General features: G+C 61.1%; 1 protein-coding gene across 3 annotated transcripts; it reads right to left on the bottom strand.

The window, feature by feature from the left end:
- Positions 1 to 584: 584 nt before the first annotated feature.
- Positions 585 to 19,156, bottom strand: PI4KB (phosphatidylinositol 4-kinase beta). 3 transcript variants are annotated; one of them, XM_074164481.1, is made up of 12 exons: positions 19,134 to 19,156; positions 15,806 to 16,763; positions 9,146 to 9,190; positions 5,053 to 5,280; positions 4,115 to 4,342; positions 3,824 to 3,933; positions 3,319 to 3,423; positions 2,557 to 2,680; positions 2,183 to 2,448; positions 1,875 to 2,007; positions 1,459 to 1,579; positions 585 to 974 (listed from the first exon to the last, which is right to left on the bottom strand). In XM_074164481.1, the coding sequence occupies exons 1-12, from the start codon at positions 19,154 to 19,156 to the stop codon at positions 793 to 795; spliced, it is 2,523 nt and encodes an 840-aa protein (XP_074020582.1). In that variant the 3' UTR covers positions 585 to 792. The 3 variants fall into 3 exon arrangements, with proteins under 3 accessions (XP_074020582.1, XP_074020584.1, XP_074020583.1); XM_074164483.1 differs by lacking the exons at positions 9,146 to 9,190; positions 19,134 to 19,156 and having other exon boundaries at positions 15,806 to 16,513; positions 16,556 to 16,735; XM_074164482.1 differs by lacking the exons at positions 9,146 to 9,190; positions 19,134 to 19,156 and having other exon boundaries at positions 15,806 to 16,735.
- Positions 19,157 to 19,619: the final 463 nt, after the last annotated feature.

The following is a 19,619-nucleotide window of genomic DNA, read 5'->3' as shown; positions in this document are numbered from 1 at the left end:
CCCTCCTTTCCGCCCCCCCCCCCCCCCCCCGGGTGGGCACCGGCCTCGAGGTCCCCCCCCCCCCCAACCCCGACGTACCGGGATGGTGCTGGAGCAGTGACGATGCTGGGGGGGGGGACGGGACACGGGGACATTCAGCGTTCGATGGCGGGGGGGTGGGGGGGAAAAGGGTGCAAGAAACGAAAGGGTTGGGGGGGGAAACTGTGGCCGCGGGGGGGGGGGACATGCAGGGATGGGGCCACCCGGGGTCACTCCGTCACCTTCCCCTGGGACCAGCAGACACCGGCGGGTGGGGGGGCCAGGCCCGTCCCCCCCCCCCCGTCCTCCCCCCCCCGGTCCCTAAACATGTCACAGGATTGGGGGGGCGCTCACAGGGCAGCGATGGGGTAATACTGATGGGAGGAGGGGGCGGCAGCACCGGGAGGGGGGGGGGAAGCACGACACCCCCCCCCTCCCCATCCCCAGGCCCTTTGCTGGTGCCGCCGCCGTTACCGGTTACCGCGTGATCCGTTTCGCTTTGATTTCCACGGGGGGGGGGGAGTGAGGGGAAGGGGGGGGTGATTTGTTTTTGGTTTTTTTTTTTTCCTGCTTCCTCGGATTTTTCCTTCTTTCGTTTTGTTGAGTCTTGGCCCAAAAAAAAAAAAATATATAATAAAAAAAAAAGCAGCTCCGGGGACGATGCTGAGACTCGGCCTCCTTGAGACAACACCCCCCCCCCCCAAACTCCCGGGCCGGCTGGGGGGGGGGGGGGGGGGGGGGGGTAGGGTTGTTGGGGGGGCGAGGGGGGGTCCATCACATGATGCCGTTGGTGAGGTACTGGAAGCCGTCGTAGAGCTTGGTGGTGATGGAGCGCATGCTGCCGTCCACCAGCTGCTCGATCAGCACCTGGAGCTGCTCCTCCGTCATGTTCATGTGGAACCGCTCCTTCAGGTTCCGGATGGTGGAGGAGCCGTGGAAGCAGGGGAGCTGCGACCCTGGGGGCAGGGAAGAGGGGGTGGGACACACGGGGTCAGTGCAGCCCCCCCAACCCTGGGGGTTCGGTGGGTTCCGTCCCGGGGGGGGAGGGCCCTTCCCTCGTCGCTGCCTCCGGGGTTGGTTTGTGGCACCGGGAATCACAACCCGCCCTCACCGGGGGACGCCGGCGCCTGTTCCCCGCGCTGAGGGAAGGGGAACCCCTTCCCCCTTGGGGGGGGGTGTGTGTGTGTGTGTGTCTTTTAGGCTTCCCCGGGAGCCCCCCCCCCCCCGCGGGACTTCTCCAGGTGAACCCCACGAGCTGCCCCTTGACGCTCCGAGGGTCGGGACTTCTCCAGGAGAACCCCCTTCCCACCCCGAGGGTCACCCAGCCATTTCGGACCCTCTGTGCAGCCCGCCCCCCCCCCCCCCCCCCCCCCCACGATGGGCTGTAGACACCCCCCCCAACGTGCTGTGGACACCCCCCCTGGCCCCCCCCCGCCTTACCTTGCTGCATGATCTCCACGATCTGCACCACTTTATCCATGTGCTTCCGCGCGGCGATGAGCCCCTGCAGCATCAGCATCTTGTAGTAGTTGAACATGTCCCCGTCGAGGCCGCCCATCACCTGGGAGGGAGACGGGGGGGGGGGGGTTGGGTGGGGGGGGGGCAGCGGCTGGAGCCGGCCCCGAGGCGGAGGGGGGGGGACACGGACGGACTGTGCACAGCGGGGGGCACGACAGACTGGGTTTTGGGGGGGGGAATTTCACTTCTCTGAGCAAACCCAGGCTGCAGACGGAGCTTTCGGCTCGGCGGGGGCTGCGGAGCCGGCCAAGAGCCCCCCAGGGGTTTGCCAGGGTTTGAGGGGGCCGCCCCGCGCTGAGACCCAACCCCCCCCCCTCAATCCCCCCAAACACGCTTACGTCCACAAACTCGGTGGTGAGTTTGAAGGCAGAGGTCTCAAAGCCAAGATTCCTGGGGGAACTGGAGAGGATGAACCCGAAATCGATGTGGATTATGTGTCCGTCCGCGTCCAGCAGGATGTTGCCGTTGTGCCTGCGTGGGGGGGGGGGAAACTCTCCATTAAACTTCACCCACGGCCCCGGAGCAGCAGCGCTCGCCGCTTCCAGGATTTCCCTGCTGAATTCGGGGACAAAAACAAGGAATCCCGGCAGAAGACAAAACAGAAACAGCGCGGGGGGGTGGGTGCGGGGGGGGGGATGACACTCGCCTGTCCTTGACCTGCAGGAGGTAGCACACCAGGCAGTAACCGGCGCAGCTCTGCACGAAATTCCTCTGGGCCGTCAGGAAGGATTCCGTGTTGTAGTTGCCGTGTTCCTGCAGGAAATAATCCAGCAGCGAGAGCAGGGATTGTTTCTTGATTTGGTGGATGGACACGGCGTTCACCACTGGCTCAATCATGCCGCTGTCGGCGGAGATGACGAGGATTTTGTATGGCTTGATCCAGAGCGGGACCCGCTCCTGTTCCCAGATGGACTGTGGGAGAGATGGAAAAAACCCCTCAGGGATCTGGGGTGGCACCAGGCAGCCGTGGGCCCCCCCCCCCCCCCCCCCCGCCCCGGGGCAGCCCCTCTCCCCCCTCACCTGCAGCTGCTTGAGGACCTGGAAGGCGAGCAGCTCCTGCCGCAGATCGTCCCCGCACTTGACGATGACGGAGAGGAGGCGCCAGGAGGGCAGGTGGCCGTAGGGAGACCCTTCCCGGATCCTCCTGCAGGGAAGGGGCAGGGAAAGGGGGGGTCTGACATGGGGGGCTCGGGAAGCCTCGGGGAATGCTAACGGGGACCGAAGCAAGAACGAGCTGCGGGGCCCAGGACTGCAGGAACCGCGCGTCGAGCCCTCCCCGAACCACGGGGCAAATCCCACCTGAGCCACAAGCCGCCTCCGAGAGGAGCAGAAGGGAACTGAGTCTCCCCAAATCCCCGAATCCCCCAGCCCCTCCCTCGGCACCGCGGGGACCAGACCCGCCCCAGATTTCTGGAGCCCCGAGGGCTCTGCCTCTCGCTCAAACCGGAATTCGGGGGTTGGACACAGAACTCCGAGAGCAGGAACGTGAATGAGTTTATTTTGGGAACGGCCAAACTCTTCTGAGGTAGAAGATGCCTATAAATACCTGGTAAAGCCCCCCAAAGCCTAACCCAAGAGCAGCGAATCTGTCGTGGATTTTCTCCTTCCTCCGGCGCACCCCCTGATCCCCCCACCCCACCCCCGAGCCCACACCCCCGCCCCCGGGGCCCAAAGTCAAGGCCACGGGGATTGACCGGGGCAATTCACGGAGCCGCTTCCTCGGATTCCCGGGAACGTACAAAGTCCCGGCGGCCCAGCCCACGCGTCCCTCCCCAGCCCTACCTGACTTTCTCCTGCCAGGGCTCCTTCAGGGCCACGGCCGAGGGGTCCTCGGGGTCCCTCCTGAAGGAGGTGGGGGTGTGCGCCAGCTGCTCCGAGAGCCGCCGCCTGCAAGGCAAGGCAGAGCCCTCAAGCAGAGAAACCAATTCTTCAAGGAGAAAGTAGCGTCGCCCCCTCCCCTCTGCACCCGGAGCCTCTCGGAGCCAAAGCACTTGAAAAAACCTCAGGGATTCACCCCAAATCTGAGCCGCATCCACCGCTCCGCGGGCAGGAGGGACGCCAGCGGCCGTGCAGGGGAGGCTGCACCAGCCCCCGGCGTCTCTTACGCTGCCCGGAGTCTGCGCGGCTCCTCCTTAACCCGTGCACATGCTTTTTTGTGTTTGTTTTTTTTTTTTTCCCCCCAGGAATTTAACAGATAAATTTCACCCCCGGCCCTTTTTCCACCTGAGCTCGGAACCCACCCCGGGTAAAGCCGGTGCCTGGGCTGCTCTCGCCGCTCCAGCCTCACCTGATGTCTCCGGCGGCGATGAAGACGGGCTCCCGGCTCTCCTGGCTGGTGATGCTGTCCACAGAGAACTGGGAGATGTTGTCACAGCTGTTGGTGTGAATCTCCGGCAGCTGGGAGGGGAAAGGGGCGAGAGGCGGGATGGAGGGGCTACAGGGAACACAATTCCCACTCATTTTTTTACTGGGATGGCAGGAGCTGGGAGGGCACCGCCGCCTGGAAGGGCCTTCCCATCCTCCCAGATCCCGGCAGCGGCAGGAAGGGACAATCCCTGTCGGCACCCCCCGGCCTCACCTCCACCTGCAGCTCCACGATATCGTCCACGGACCAAGCCTCGTCGTCGTTGTCGTAGTTGGGGACGGTGGTGAAGCTGCTGGTCCTCTGCTCGTGCGTGATCCCGCACTCGGGGAGGTTCTCGGCCGAGCGCGTGCTCCGGATGCGGTTCTCGGGGATCCGAGCGGGCACATTCGCTGTGTCGAAATTGTCACATTCAAGTACTTCAACGTAGATTAAATAGGGAGCCTGGGGGGCGAAAACCAAGCGTTAGGAGGGCACCGTCCCTGGAAGCAGCGATGGGACGAGGGGGAAGGGTTTGACACTGAAAGAGGGGAGATTGAGCTGAGATCTGAGGAAGAACTTCTTTATTTTGAGGGTGGTGAGAGCCTGGCCCAGGTTGCCCAGAGAAGCTGTGGCTGCCCCATCCCTGGAGGGGTTCAAGGCCAGGTTGGAGGGGGCTTGGAGCAACCTGGGCTGGTGGGAGGTGTCCCTGCCCAGGGCAGGGGGTGGGATGGGGGGGCTTTAAGGTCCCTTCCCACCCAAACCATTCCATAATTCTGTGACTGTAAGTGCCAGGCAGCTCCAGGAGGCAGCAGCAGGACGCTCTCGGCTCTTGCAGAGTTTATGGTATTTCTTTTTGGCATATGTTTTTGAGGGCAAAGCCGTGCTTTTCAGTAGCTGCGGAACAGCCCCCGGGGCAGGGCTGGACCTCCCAGAGCCCCCTACAAGCGCCCATTTCAAGGGACAGTTACTCTCAGGGATATTTCTCCCCCTCCCAGACCCGCACAGACCTCTCTCCCCATCACCCCCAGCCCTGGAAGCGACAACGCAGCCCCCGGGAGATGCCCCGAGCACGCACGGGAAGCATTTCTGTCGCTCGATGCCCAAACAGGGGCAGAGCCGAGGCCAAAACCCCCTGCCTTTCGAGGCAAAACCAGTTCTCCGTCCGCTCGTACCTTGTCCTTGGAGTTGAGGACGACCGCCTGGGTGTGGGGCACCCGCACCACGTGGTGGTCGAAGCCGGCCGTGGGTAGCCAGGCGCGGGCCGGCAGCTTGTGGTTCAGCAGCGAGAGCTCCGAGATGAGCCGCTGGGTCTTCTGCTCTTTGGTGGGCAAGGTGGCCAGGCGCTTCCCGATGGCGATCAGGGATTTGATGAACTCCCTCTCGGGGGCGAGTCTGACGGGCTAAACAGGTTCGGGAGGCGGGGGGGAGAGGGTTAGAAAGGCAGGGGGGTGATAATGCCGGGCAGCTCTGCAGGCACCAGGATAAACTCCAGATAAAGAGGTTCTTCCCATCCCACCCTCTTCCCTGCTCTCGGATGATGCTCCCGTCACCACAGAGCCGGGCTCAGCACCCGGGAGCGGAGCAGGGCAGGATCAAAGCACTTTCCCCCCCTCCTCCCCTTGTCCCATGTCCAGAATTCCTACTCCCCGAGACTCCGGAGCCGCCATCCCCACCCCGACTCCCGGATCCCGGGATCCCCGGCACCCGCAGCCACCAGAGGGAGCGCGAATGGGCCTCGTCCCCGGCTCAGCGCCGGGTTTTTCCCTGTATCCTCACCCCGAAGCCTCCATCGTGGCTCAATCCGACCATTTTGCGAAGATCCAACCAAATTCCGGAAGCCCCTTGGCCCCAGGAGCCCCCCCCGCACCCCACGGCTGCAGCCGAGCTCCCCCCTTGACCCTTTTTTTCAAGCTTTTAAATCACAACAACAAACGATCGTGGCTGGTCATTAAAGATGCAGAATTAAACTTGCAAAGTGTTTGTTCACCGCACAATCATGCTGGAAATGCACATGCAAAAAGCCACGGAGCGTGAGAAAAAGGAAGCAAAGGAAAAACGCCGGAGAGTCGGGAACGGCCGGAGAGGAAAATAAAGGGATGGTGAAAAGAGGAGAAGGATCAGTCTGGGGGTTCCCTTCTGGGAAAGGGCAGGTGGGAAATCGTTTGTATCTGTAGTCCACGTCAAAAATCCTTCCCAAAACCCTTCCTGTCCTTTCCCCCCCCTGCTCTCCTGCCCACATTGCCAGGGAGATCGCTTCCCCCCCCCCCCCAGGCAGAGGATAAATATTTAAACCCCTGCACCAGGGGATGCTCCGTCCGCCCGAGGGGCTGGAAAACGCCTGGTCCTGGCCGGACCCTGCCCTGCCTCGGGGACCTGGACCCCTGGGACCGTTTCCCTCGATTGCACTTCATCCAATTTCTGCAAAAAACCGCTATCCAGAGGCTGCTCCGCTCCTCCCGACCCCTCTCCCACCGAGCCCCGGCTCCTCCCAGGACCTTCTCTCTGGGCAATGCAGGTCTCCAGGTTCGGGATGTAGTTGTCACTGTCACTAAAACAGCCCCGAACCCCCAGAATAATTCTCGGCAGAATAATTCAATGAATGAGTCCCCAGATGGGAATTTGGGATTGTGCCCACATCCAGGAGCAGCCCGGGAGCAAAGTCCTCCTGGTTCAGACCTTCATTGATCTACCACGAGCACCCTTTTTCTCCAGGGATCCCAAACCATCTCCTGAAGCATCTCCTCCCTGTCCGGCAGCCGGCGGAGCGAAGCCGTGCCGACCCCAGGAGCGACCCATCCACACCTCCCATGTTCATGCTCCGGCTGAAAACCTCCAGGTCTCGGCTCCTCCAGCCAGAAAACACGGGGCTGGGAAACATTCTCCCCATCCCGCCCCGCTCCGGAGGCGTCCCCCCGAGGGCTACCCCGCTCCTCGGCGTTATCGGGGGACTCAGCACGGGAAGCTTCGCATCCTGTTATGGAGAAGCAGCTTCGGAAAACGGCATCAGCTGAAGCGGGGCCGTCCCCGGCCCCAGCCCCGGCACGAAACACCGTCCCCAGCCCCTCTGGGGACCGAGAGCGCGGGGGGTTCCAGACCCACGTCTGCCCCTCTCGTTTAATACCTTGGTCCTGCAGCCAAGCCAGGAGAGGACGGGAGATGCTCCTCCCTCATCCCACCACCCGAAGGATCCTTCTGTTGCTCCGATCCAACATAAATATTTACTTTCTACCGTTTACTTTCTGCTGCAGCAAAAACCATCTCGCTGGCAGGGCTTGGGAACGCCACCGTCCCTGCTCTTACAGCAGGCAGGGCTTCGTGTCCGCGTTCCGCTGAGACACGCTCCAGGAGCCTCCTTCTCCCCACCCGGGGGCAAGCAGCTTCCCAGCACCGGGCAGGGACGGGGACACGGCTCCGCTCCTGGCTACGGGACCGGCCAAGGAGGGAGACCCGGCCGAGGAGGACATCCCCGAACCCGGTGGGGGCGGTAATTTGGGACCCTTCCCAGCCCCAAAGCCGGATGCTTTTCGGCTGCCAAAGAGCTTTCTGCTGTTCTACTCGCTGTTCTGCCCACCTCTGCCCCGAGGTCCCACCTCTCCTCCGCTCAAACCATCACAATTTATCATTTGGGACCTTTACGCAGCAAAATCCCGGCCGGCCCCGTTTCTGCTGCCCCCTCGGGAGCTGCTGTGCGGGAACTGGGAAGAGCCCCCTGGGGCAGAGCCTCTGCCCGGCCCCTCCGGCTTCGCTGCCCCGAGGATTTGGGCACCAGCGCCGATAACTTCCCCGCCGGCAGGATTTATCAACCCCGCGACCGCCCGGCTCGGGGCAGGCGCCGGTGAATTTGGCAATAAACGCTTCCAAAGAGCCCCAGCGGCTGCAAAAAAACCGTCTCCCGTGGACAAAGAACATGCAAAGGCGGGAGGAAAAGGTCTCCTGCCCCAGGGGAGAGGGACGGGCCCCGGGTGGCACCGCCGGGATGGAGGGGGTGATGGCAACAGCCATGGGGACCCAGGAGACTCTATGGACACCCAGCCCCAAAAAGCCACCGGAGGAGGGGACATCACCGCCTTTGGGAGGAGCAGGAAGGGGGGGAATAAAGGGACTTACCTAAATTTGGGTGGTAAATTGGGACCCCGAGCCCGGTGTCCTACCTCCCACCCAACCGCCAGCACCCGGGGCTGCCCCAGCAGCACCCTGCCGTCCCTGGCACCTCTCAAAAAGAGCGGAGTTAGAGGAGATTTATAAAAATTAAAAGGAGGAACCTGCATCAGGGTGCGCTCCGGGGTAAAAGCCTTCCGCCCCGGGTCTGCAAGCGACCGCAGCGTCGATGCTCCTGCCTCCCTCCCGCCTGCAGCGTGCCACGCGGGAAAGGCGTGAGAACCTTCCCCCTGGGGACGCGACGAATAACGCCGTGCCGAGGCTAAAAAGGCTGGAATTCACCCCAGCACAAACCCCGTCCCCGGGGCTCCGCGAGGCACCGCCGCCCGGGCAAGTGGTTTTGATCATGGACTACACATTCAACGTGGGGGAGCCCAGCGGGAAACTGGGAATCCCAGAGGGAAAGAGGCACCCACCGTCAGGAAAACGACACAGATGAGGAAGATGCTATTGATTTAAAAAAAAAAAAAAATTAAATTAATGAAAAAGGCTCATTTGGAAAGAAAAATGCTCTAATTAAGGAAACGTTGGGTTTTGATTGAAAGACCAAAATTTAACACACAGAAAGGGGGGGGGGGGAATAATGATTTGTGGAAAAAAAAACCAAAACCAAAACCAAAAGCAAATTAAATCCCATCTGGCAGAGAACTTTTAAGTAAAATTCAAGGAAACAGCATTTCCTCTTCCATCTGCGGACGCCGCCAGGCAAAGGTCAGCGGTTGCTCAGACCCAGATCGTCCCTCCCCACCCTCCGCCGCTCGGGGGCGGCACCAGGGGTTCTCTCTGGGGGGGGTAAAACGAGCCCCCAGGGCACCCCCCCAGCCCCGTGGGGATTTCTGCTTTATTTTAGCCAAACCGCTACAAGAGAATTTGCCCCAAACTCCCACTTCTGCCGGTGTTTTGCAGAAAACCTTCAGTCAGAGCCGGCAGGAGGGCTGGGGGGTGCCGGGGGGGGGAACCCCGGCAGGGGGGCTCGGGTGGCAGACACTGCGGTGTGTGGGGGGGGGACACACAGGGCTGGGGCCGGGGTTTTGGTGGCAGAGAGGAAATGCTGCTGTGGCGGGGAAGGCAGGCAGCCCCGGCGCGGGGACGCAACGGGCCACTTACGGGAGAGAGTGACTTATCGAGACTTTCCGTACTCGAGGAGAGCTCCTGGGAAAGGGAGGAAAAGGGGGTTTGGTGGCGGTTTTGGGGGGTGTTTGTTCGAAAGGAGAGAGAGGAAGGAGGGAGAGGGGGGGAGAAAAAGCAATAGTTTAGCTCCAGGTTCATAACCATCACTTTTCATTTCTTTTTTTTTCTTTTTTCTTTTTTTCTTCCCCCCCACCCCATCATAATTTTGCTGCCTTTCACTTGTGGCCCCCAAACCGGCGCTTCCCGAGCAACGCGACAACCGTCCCGCGGATCTAAACCTCCACCCGCGGTGGTACCAAACAGGGAGCAGGGCTCATCGCCAGACCCTACGCTAAACGCCCGTAAAAAAAACAAACCCTAGATTTTCCCCGTTCACATCCTTCAAGATATTCTTCTTCGTCCAGAAGTTTTCAGCTGGGACTCTCTTGGCCGGGAGCAGCGGCAGAGCCGGGAGCTGCCGGGGCAGGCAGGGATGCTCACACCGGGAGCTGCCCCGAGACCAGCCTCCCCCCAGCAACAAAACTGCTTTATTTCCACCAACCCCCCCCCAGCCCTGGACTCCCAACTTCGCCTCTAATCTCAACAGATAAACCCGAGTGGCCGCTCTCCCCGTGGCTGAGCGGGAGCCTGGCCGGCGGAGGGATGCCCCACCGCATCCGAAGAGGCGGAAAAGATGCAAAACCTCCCAACTCGGACCCGGCGCAGCCCTCGGCCCCGACGGCCCCAACCTCCCCGGCAGCCCCCCTGCCCGTATCGCGGCGGGGAAACAAGCTCTGCCAGAAAAAAAGCGCCTTTGCCAGGGCGCAGTTCCAGGGGTAAAAGGCCAGCGATGCTGCTCCGCACCCCGGCGGGCAAAGGCAGGGACGGGGGCTCAAAAATCAAGAGATCGGGGCGAGACGTGTGTCGGGCGACCTCCGATAAAAAGCAGCTTCTAAATCCCGGAGCCGCCCGCGGGATTCGGGCTCCCACCAGGGAATCCCTGCGGACCCGCAGCCGTGAACAGATTTGCACATAAACCCTCGCTGCCGCTTCTCCAGATAAGGCTGATGCTGCTGTTAACAAAAAAAAAAAAAATAAATAAAAAATACAGACACACACACACCCCCCTCCCCAGCGTGGGCAGCGCCGGCGTCGCGGGAAAGCTCTGCTCTTCCTCCACCACGGCCCCGAGGGATCAGCGAGGCGATGACATTTCGGGAGCTGCCCTTTCCAGCGCTCCCCTCCCCGGCAGCCAGCCTAGATTCTTAACTCATTATTCAATTAGCAGCTTCCTAATTAAAATTTTTTTTTTTTTAATTTTCTTTACTGGACTCGTGGAACCAGTTCAGCCAAACACTTGGGTTCGCACGGAGACACCGGTCTGCCCGGCTCCGAGCGGGCGCTGGGCTCAGCCTCGCAGCTAAAGCCAGCCATTCCCAGCTAGAAATCGCTGGGATTAACCCAGTCGGTATTAAAAATACATATACGTGTGTGTAAAAAGCCGGTTTTCCCCCCTCTCCCTCCCCGCTCTGTGTATTTTGAACCTTGATCTCAGCCGGTGAACGGAGGTGAGGGATGACGTGCCCCTCTCCGGGCTGCCAGCGGGATTTATTCGTCCCACCTCTGAGGTTTCAGGAGTTAAAACGCTGGTGGGGGGCAGGGGGGGGACGACCGGGGGGGGCTCCTTCCCCGTTTCACCCAGGTGCAGGCTCTCAGCTGTAAACTCTGCTGCATCTGGTGTTAAAATGACTTAAAACTCCAGGTCTGTCCCCCACGGTCCCGTATTTCCCAGTCCCACCAGGCTGGCAGGGACGCTGGGGTCACCCTGGGGAGCGGGAGGGCTGGGAACAAGGGGGGGGGACGGATGCGAACCCCAGTCCCACGGGAACGCTGGGGACAGAAAGGGCTCACAACCAGCCCCGGCTTTAACCCGGAGCTGGGGGGGGGGTGGTGGGGGGTGTCACCTCCAAAACGTCTTTTCCAAAAGCAACAAAGAGCCCCGGGATGAAGGCAAAGTTCCTTTGGGTCATCCCTAAAAATGCCAGTTCAGCCAAGCCCTGGCTCGGCCCGGGGTGGGGGGGGGACAGACCCTGGGGGTCCTCGTCTGTCCCTAGAGAGTTGGGGGGAGACGGGAACGGGGAACCCAACCGGAGGCAAAGGCATTTCCAGGCGGGAAAGGCAGCCCAACCTGCTCGGGCAACAAATCCCCGGGCGCTGGCGAGGACTCGCTGCTCCTTCCCGGCTGCTCCCGACGGGTTTGCGGAGGAGGCGGCAACTAAAAAACACACCCCCCCTTCCCTGCCCCCCCCCCAAAGCCAGCAAGGCTGGAGGTTTGTGGAGCCAGGTAAAACGATGGGGGCTCACACAGCGAGATGACTTTCTGCACCCCGAGTTCAGCCCCTCCTCACCCCAAGAGGTACCTCCGGGGGCAGCTCCCACGTTCCCGGTACCTTGGCCCAGCCACCAAGGCTTTTACCCAAGTTTGAGGGTTTTTGAGCTCTGCCCTGGGGGAGTTTTTGGCTTCCAGGTTGGTGCCTGCAGCACCGCCAAAACCCCGGGGGGCCGGCTACGATGACCCCCCCCCCCCCCGGCCAGCGACCACCCACCCCACCAAGGTTCCGCTCCACCGGGTTCCTGCCCAGCGCGACCGACCCAGCAGCACCGCCGCGGGCAGGAGGGTCCCCAACTGGAGATTAACGCTGATGGGCCAAAAAGAGGTAAAACCAGCCCCTTTGCGCGGCGCTGGGAGGGCGACCTGCCCCCGTGGCTGCACCACAGGGATCCTGCCCACGCTCTCCTGCTGTCCCCATGGACCCCAAGGCCAAAGCCACCCCAACCGCCCCGTCCCAGACCGACTCCGACGGCCACGTCTTGGGGCTCCCCCCGGCTCCAGCCTCAGGTTGCAGCCCGTCCCCCCCCCTCCTGTTCTCACATCGCTCAGGTGGAAAATTCGACGCCGAGCGGCTCCCGCGCATTTAATCCACCCTTTGTCCATGAACAGATGGGGGAACGGGACACCCCTGGGCCCCCCCCCTCCCTTGTGGAAACCAGGGCTGGGAGAAAGGCTGAGTCCAAGCACCCCGATCCCGAGGGACACGAGGCGGGAGGAGTTCCGAGCTCGTGCCTTTCCCTTCGCCTGCCTTTCCATTAATTGAGAAGTAATAAATGCAAAATAAATGCACCCCGTTAGACCCGGATCGCGGCGTTGTGTTACAGACACGTAACGCGGCGAGGAATAAAACCCCACGGCGCTTGAAATACCCCCCCCCCCTTCCTGCCCGTTATTTGGGGGGGGGTCGCACAGCACGAAGGGACAAGCGGAACATAAAGACCTCAGCAGGAAGAATTATTCTCCAGAAACCAAGTGCCGGGGCCGTGGGGGGGAAAGGACGGACTCACCCCGGGGCTGACTTTCCCGAGAGCCGTGTTCCCCCCCCCCCCCCCCCGACTTTCTAAAACCAACACGGGCTTTTCCCTCCCCCCCTTCCTCTTAAGCAGCGTTAATACCTGCTTTGGGTCTGACTCAGCTAATCCAGAACGGCAGGGACCGAAGGACACGGGCACCTTTAAGAGCCTAGAAACAGGCAGGACCTGGCACCCCGCTCCAGGGAAGACGTGGAGCGACGGGCAGAGGTCCAGGGGAGAAATCAAACCCCAGAGCTCCAGACCAGGCGGGAGACGGACCAGAGGCCGAAATCGTTGGGTGGAGAGAAGATCGATGGGAGGTGGGAAAATAACCCCAAAATTGTTCAGCGGAGAGAGGAGCGATGGGAAAACCACCCACCCGGACCCAGGGACGCTGCAGAGGAGGGAATACGGTGCCACCACCTCCTCGGTAGAGCTAAAAGGTGGCTTTGGTGGACCTGGTGGTGAAATGGAGATGAAGCCTGGCCATGGGAAACCCTCCCCGGGACAAGGCCTGGCCACAAGCCCTGTGGCAGAGCCCCTGGCGCGGGCAGAGATCACAGGACACTTCCACAAGAGCCCTTCAGGGACGGATGGGACAAACCTGCCCTTCTCCACACCCCTCCTTTCCCCTCTCCCTCCAGCCCTGTCCCCTACAGCTTCTATTCCAGATCCTCACCCACCAGCCCGACGCTTCAGCTTCTCCCTACGGCTCTTCCAGAGCTCATTCCATTTCTCCTGCTCTTCGGCAGCCCCCGGTCACAGGTCAGGAACAGCCACCTTCCCCCCAAAGCCTCCTCTCCGGCCCCTGCTCCTCTCCTCCTGCGGGACCGACCCGACTCCACCGAATGACCCACCTTCACTCACTGCTGCGCGGGCAACCCAGGACGGCTGAAGAAATGCCATGTTTTACCCTTGGCTGGGCTCCACCTGGGTGGGTTTTTCTCCTTCTGATTGGAAATTGCCCCCAGCTGGCCCCCCCAGGTGAGCCCAAGGTGAGACCCGACCCCCAGGAGCCCTGGGTGAGGAGACTCAGGTGCTGCAGCCTCCCCTCGTCCCGACAAACGACTTCTCCCTTCTACATTCCAGTTGTGCAATTTTCCCACAAAATTTTTCCACCCAAGTTTCTCGGGAGGCGCAGCAGAAGCGGGTCCAAGACCCGCGGCTCCACGGTGAGGATGGTGGCAGCGGAGACACGAGAACATAAAGGGAATAAAGAACTGCCAGAGGAGCACACACGAGATCTTATCACAGTAAAAATCCCTAGTTTTAAGGAAGTTTGGGGAACAAGCTAAGGGCTGGTCCCAGCACAACACAATCCGCACATCTGCGGGTTTCCTGGACTGAGCAACTTGTAGGTTTAAGTATCTTAAAGCTGGGAATTCTGGAATTCTGGAATATTTATGCCAGCCCCAAGGGCTGCGGTTCCAAACAGCATCGTTCAGCGCGTTAAACACCACGGGTGCAGGGGGGTTCCGAGGCCAGGAGAGCTCTTAGGGCGCCCCGAGCATCCCTATGGCCCTGCGCCGTCCCAACCGCTCGCCCGGCCCCCGGATCAAACCACATCCCAACCACCCCCGAGAGAAACTCTCGGCGGCGCTGCCTTCATCCATCATTTATGGGAAGCTTGGGTTTCCATTCTTCCAGTGGGAGCAGGAGCGACCTCGGCGCGTCCCGCTCTCCGTCAGCTGGTTGTTTTCCACCGAGCGGCTGACGGGCAGAGGCACGAAACATTCATTTCCCCGTCAGCAAACGCCGTGGCCCTGGCTCCCACCTGGGTTTTCGCCCGAGAACCGCAGGGAACAGGACGGGGTGGTTCGAAGCTGGAACCAGCCCGGACGGCGGCCGCTTCACGCCCCCGAAACCTCCTCCGAACCCTCCTCCGTAGGAGCCGTCCCCAAGCCCCACGGCCAGGGACCACGTGGCCCCTTCCAACGATTTATAACCCAGCGCGGAGCCCAGGGGAAGGGGGAATCTCGGGCAAGGCAGGAAAGCCAAGAAATACTCCTCCGTTAGGAAAACAGTCACGAGATCCCGAATGTCTAGACGGAGCCGTGGGGCCGGCGGCTCCCGGGGTCTGGTCCAGGCGAGGCGCAGGGATGATCCAGGGAAAGAGCCGTGTGGAGTCCGGCAGCTCCGAACGGCTGCCGAAGCCTCAACCACGCCAGGCTGACACTAGAAACCCTCAGCCCTTCAAAACAAAGCAGCAAAATAAAAAAAAAATTCCCCCTTTTCCAGCTCTTTTCCCCTCCAGTCCCCAGCCCCATGGATGCTGCTCGGCCTTTTGCCCCACAAGCCCCTGTGCCGGCGGATGCGCGGGGTTGAATAATCCCCATTTTCTCCGGGAGCGCGTACAGAGTCTGGCAGCACGCACCGGCAGGGGAGCTCAGCGACTTCGTGCCGACCACTTTTCGACACTTAAAAATAAACACCGCGAAGCCCGGGGGAGCTCTCGGGGTTTGGAAGAGGCGCAACACGCCTCTGCCCGAGTTCAACCCCTTCAACGGTCATTTGCTTTGGCGTTAAACCCCACCGGCACCCAACCCTGCGAACGGGAAGCGTCTCCCCACGCAGCCTTGGCCCCTCCAGCAGGGAAAGCCCGGCTTTCCACCGCCTCGGAGCTGCGAAAACCAGGCAGAAATCCACCACGGAGCCGGACAAACCCCACGGCTGCCGCTCTCGACCCTACAGCCAGAAGGGCTCGTGGCCCCGGGGCTCGTTTTGGCCAGGGGGCAGGGATGGCAGAGCCGAGGGGTTTATCCGCTCTCCTCCTGCTCCGGCCGCCCAGGGTCTATTCCGCCTCTGAACCAACCCCATCGTTGCTAAATCCGAACAAGTCGGGACAAGGAGGAGATCAGAAATCTGGGATGGCTGCCGATTGCAAAACAGAGACGGCGGCCGTTGCCCAAAGCGCCTGGGAACTGGGCAGCGCAGGAGGTGCCTCGCTCCTCCCGACCCAGCGTCCCTGCCTCACCTTGAAGCTGTTTAGTGCCCTCCCTCCCCCTCACACCGAGAAAACTCCCCCCCCTCTGCAGCCCCGGCACCCCCGAGCGCGACCCACCGGTGTGTCTCAGTCTGCTTAGAGACACAGGAATCAAGACTTCCACCATCTGCAGCGACTGGGACAAAAGAAAAAAACCCCTCTGTGGGAAGGGAGGAGCTATGGGATGAGAACCGACGGCGGGAGCACGGCCCCGGGGGGGTTGGGGTGTCCCCTTCCCAGGCTGAGCCTCGGAGAGCCCCCCAAATTACCTCTTCCTCGCTCTCGACTTTGGGATTGCTGGCTGTGCGCTTCAGATTGCTGCTCATGCTGATGCTAACGGTGGCGTCCGACTTGGACCTCTGGTGAGTCCTTTTGGAAGGAGAGAGCCCCATGTCGGGGGCCGGGCTCAGCGACGGCAGCTCCCTCTTCTTGTAAGCCGGCTTCAACTCGTCCGAGAGGATGAGTTTCCGCAGCTTGGTCCCGCGGGAGTGTCGCTGAGTGGAGATGTGCATGTCCGAGGAGTAGGCGCCCAGCAGCAGGGCGCACTGCAGGGAGAAGTTGATGCTCTGCCGGCAGCGGTGCACGATGTAGGGCTTGATGGCGTCCCCCACGTCCTCGTCCATGTGAATGTACATGTTCAGCAGCTGCGGCAGGTAGAAGTCCACGTCTTCGTTCCTAAAGCAGAACAACCTATTCCCAATGTAAGCCTGCACCCCAGGTTCCTTTGAATTGTACAAGTATGAAATGGCCATGGAGATATCAAAGAGTTTGGATTCGAAGAGCCGGAGGAGCCAGGACTGCTTCGCAGAGTTGTTCTTCTGCCGCTTGCGGGCGGTTTTCACCGTGTTGGCCACGGTCTCGTCCTCCTCCTGGATCTTAGAGGCCGTGCCAGGCGGGTCGTCCAAGCACTTGATTTCGTAGCCCTCCCCGATGTCTCCGTTGGCCAAATCCGCCGGGGCCCGCGGGGCGCGCTCGGCCTCGCCGCCATCAGCCGGTTTCCCCAAGCCATCGGAGGAGACACCGTGCATCAGCTTGACCTTCTCCAGGACCTCTTCGCAGGCTTTCTTGGCCACCTCGGGGTCGATGACGGCCAGCTCTCCGACACCTTCCGTGATGACGCCGAGGGACGTCCCGCCGCTGCCTTGGGGCGCCGGCTCCGCGCCTGTCCCTCGGGCCGGGTCTGCGGCAGAGTCTCCCATCGCAGCGCTGGGTCTGCGCGCTTCAGAGCTAGGAGAAAACCAGAGAAAAAGAGAAAAGAGTCAGGGACAGAGTCTGCGGAGGAGACCCGAAGGTGGGCAAACGGGAATCCCGGCTGGGGGACAGCTGAAGGGACACCGAGAGCTGGGGTTTGGGACCTTGGGCTACAGAGGGACGTTCTCTGGGCCAACGCAGGCAGCGCGAGCCGGCCCGGCAGGACCCCGAGCTGGCCACCTCGGGGTTTAAAGCTCTTCTTGGTGCCTTGACTGAGAGCTGTGAGCATCCATCAGCCATTACACAAAATTTCCCTTGTTACCATGACGATAAAAAAAATTGAGCCAGCCAAAAAGAGGAAGAGAAAGGGGGGGGTGGTGGTGGTGTGGAAATAAGCAGGGTTTTTTATGCTCTCCAGCCCAAAGGAATTCTGCAGGGCTCGGGATTAGGTTGGGGGGACCCCGTGGCTCTGCTTCCCGCCGGAGCAGGGGAATTTTATCCCCCGTGCTGGGGCTTTTGCTCATTTCCCCTCCCTGCGGGATGGAGGGTGACAGCGGCTCGTCGTGGTGCTTCGACGGTGAAATCCCCCACCGGGGCCGGGCGAGCAAAGAGCCGGAGCAAGAACCAAGTTTGTTCCAACGAGGTCCCTGTTTTCAAAGTCCAGACACCGGATTACGGCTCCTCGCCACCGATTAGCGCTTAATTACGGTTTAAAAATAAGATAAACGATTGAACACACTTCCTGGTTTCTCCCCTCAATAAAAAGAGCAGCGGCGCATCCCTACAGGGAAGCAGCGGGAATAAAGGCAGCCAGCGCCAGGCGAAATTGCCCTCTAAAAATAAAGTAAGGCGCTCGACTCGATCTGCCGTCGTTACCGCCGCTCCGACGGCTTCCCTTTATCGCTCACACGCTGCGAGACGACGGCCGGCTCGTGATCAGCAGAAGGGCACAACGCCTTCCACAAACGTCGAGCGCCGCGAGCAGATTGCCAGCTCCCTCCCGCTTTTCACATCCAGCACGGTGGAAAAAATTCCTGTCTTTGGGAAAGAAGTTCACCGAACCATTTTCTGCCTCTCTGCTCCCCGTCCCCCCCCCCCCACCACCCCCCTCCACCGCAGCCCCCGTTTCGCCCGCGGAGGCTGCGCTGGCGGGTTCCCCCAAGGAGATATTCCCCCGTTAATTTAACGACCTGTTTATTTTTACAAGGGATTACAGCTCCCGACGCGGGAGAAAAGGCCGAGGAAACCCACGGCGTTTCTTTCTCAATATTCCAAGCGGGGAAGGAGGAGGTCGGTGCGTCCGGGCGCGAGCGCCGCTGCCCCGGGACCGGTTTCCTCCTCTTGTTTTCCAAGCACTTAAGCTCTAACTCCGAGGTGAAAAAAGCCCGACCAAAGTTCAGCTCGGAGCCGAGCTGAATGGCATCTTTCACCCCGGCCGCGCGGCAGCCGCACACAACGTCCTCCTCTGTGCCGGCCGTTCCCCTCGCTACGGATCCCGCGTGCTTCAAATATTTGTGGTCATTAGATCCTAAAGACCCTGCGAGGCGAAGGAAGTTGTTTTTCCTTCTGAGGGAGCCCGGCCTTGCCCCGTGAAAGCCCAAGAGGATCTCGTTGGTTTTTTTTTTTTTCTTTTTTTAAATTAACACCGCGCCGGCAAAAAGGAGCTCCTTCGGCGGAACCGGGCGAGGTGGGGTTTGAGAGGAACGGAGACGGGTCCGAGAAAGGGTCGCCCAGAGCTCTGCTGGTGCCAGCACTCCTGGGGGCCTCCAAACGCTGGCATCAAGACAAGCGGGGTGACAAAATGATGAAAAATTGAAAAAAAAAAATAAAAAATGAGCGGCGGCATCCGTGGGAGCCCCAAACCTCCCTGGAGGTACCACGGAGGCCCTTCCCAGCCCCGACCGGTCTATCCCAGGCAGGGAAATGCCGTCGACACGCTCCTCGCTGGGCTGCAGAGGGAGGAAAAGCGCATGGGATCCCGTTAACCCCCCATTAAACCCCCCTTTCCCCGCAGCCCCGGGGCGGCGCGACAGCACACGCTGCGTAATCCTGGAGGGTAAACCTCCTCCAGGGCCGCGGGAGAGGTTGGGTCCAACCTGACCGACTCACGCGAGGTGTCCCGAGGCACCGTCACCGCCAGCCCCGAGTCCCCGATGCCGTGGCCACCGTCCCCCGGGCGGGCAGGCCCCGAGGGACCCGCTCCCCGGCGAGGAGCCGGCCAGAGCTCACAACTGCTGAGTGGGTTAAACTTGGATTAAGGAGCTGCGCAAGATAAATCCACCCACGGGCCGGCAGGGTTACCTCTGCGCAGGCTTGGAAATCCGTGCATGGCTTTTTTATCTTTATTATTATTATTATTATTTCGCTCTTCAGCCCCCACCACCACCACCACCCCCCGACACTTACGCAGCCGCCTTCTTCGGTGACATCCCGGCAACGGGGCCGTTGGGAGCCCGCCGAGGACACGTCCTCCGCTCCTAGAGCTCCCTGAGAATCCCGGCGAGGGAGCTCACTCCCCGCCTCCTGCACCTCTCCGCATTTTTCCGTGATTCACATCCCCGTTTGTTAAACACATCACCACGTGCTATTTGCCTCCGGAGGCTCAGCAGAACTCCCCTACTCCAAATCGCTGGTCTCAACAGGGATAAAAACCCCATCAGCTGCACACAATGAAGCAACCCAGGCTGGAAAACAGGCTGAGCCGAATTCATGCGGTTCATCCTCCACCCACAGCCGTAACGGGCCAAGTTTCTCTCTGGCGGAACGGCCCTGAAGTCGGTGATTAAATATGAAATAAAGGGAAGTCCCTTTATTAGCGCAGAAAGTACCGCTGAAGCGGCCGCGGTGTCGGTGCGGCGATTCCAGAGCACGGTCCCTTCAGGAAGGGACAAA

Source organism: Numenius arquata, chromosome 27, assembly GCF_964106895.1.
Source record: "Numenius arquata chromosome 27, bNumArq3.hap1.1, whole genome shotgun sequence".
NCBI lineage: Eukaryota > Metazoa > Chordata > Aves > Charadriiformes > Scolopacidae > Numenius > Numenius arquata.
This window is presented reverse-complemented; position numbering and strand designations above follow the sequence as displayed.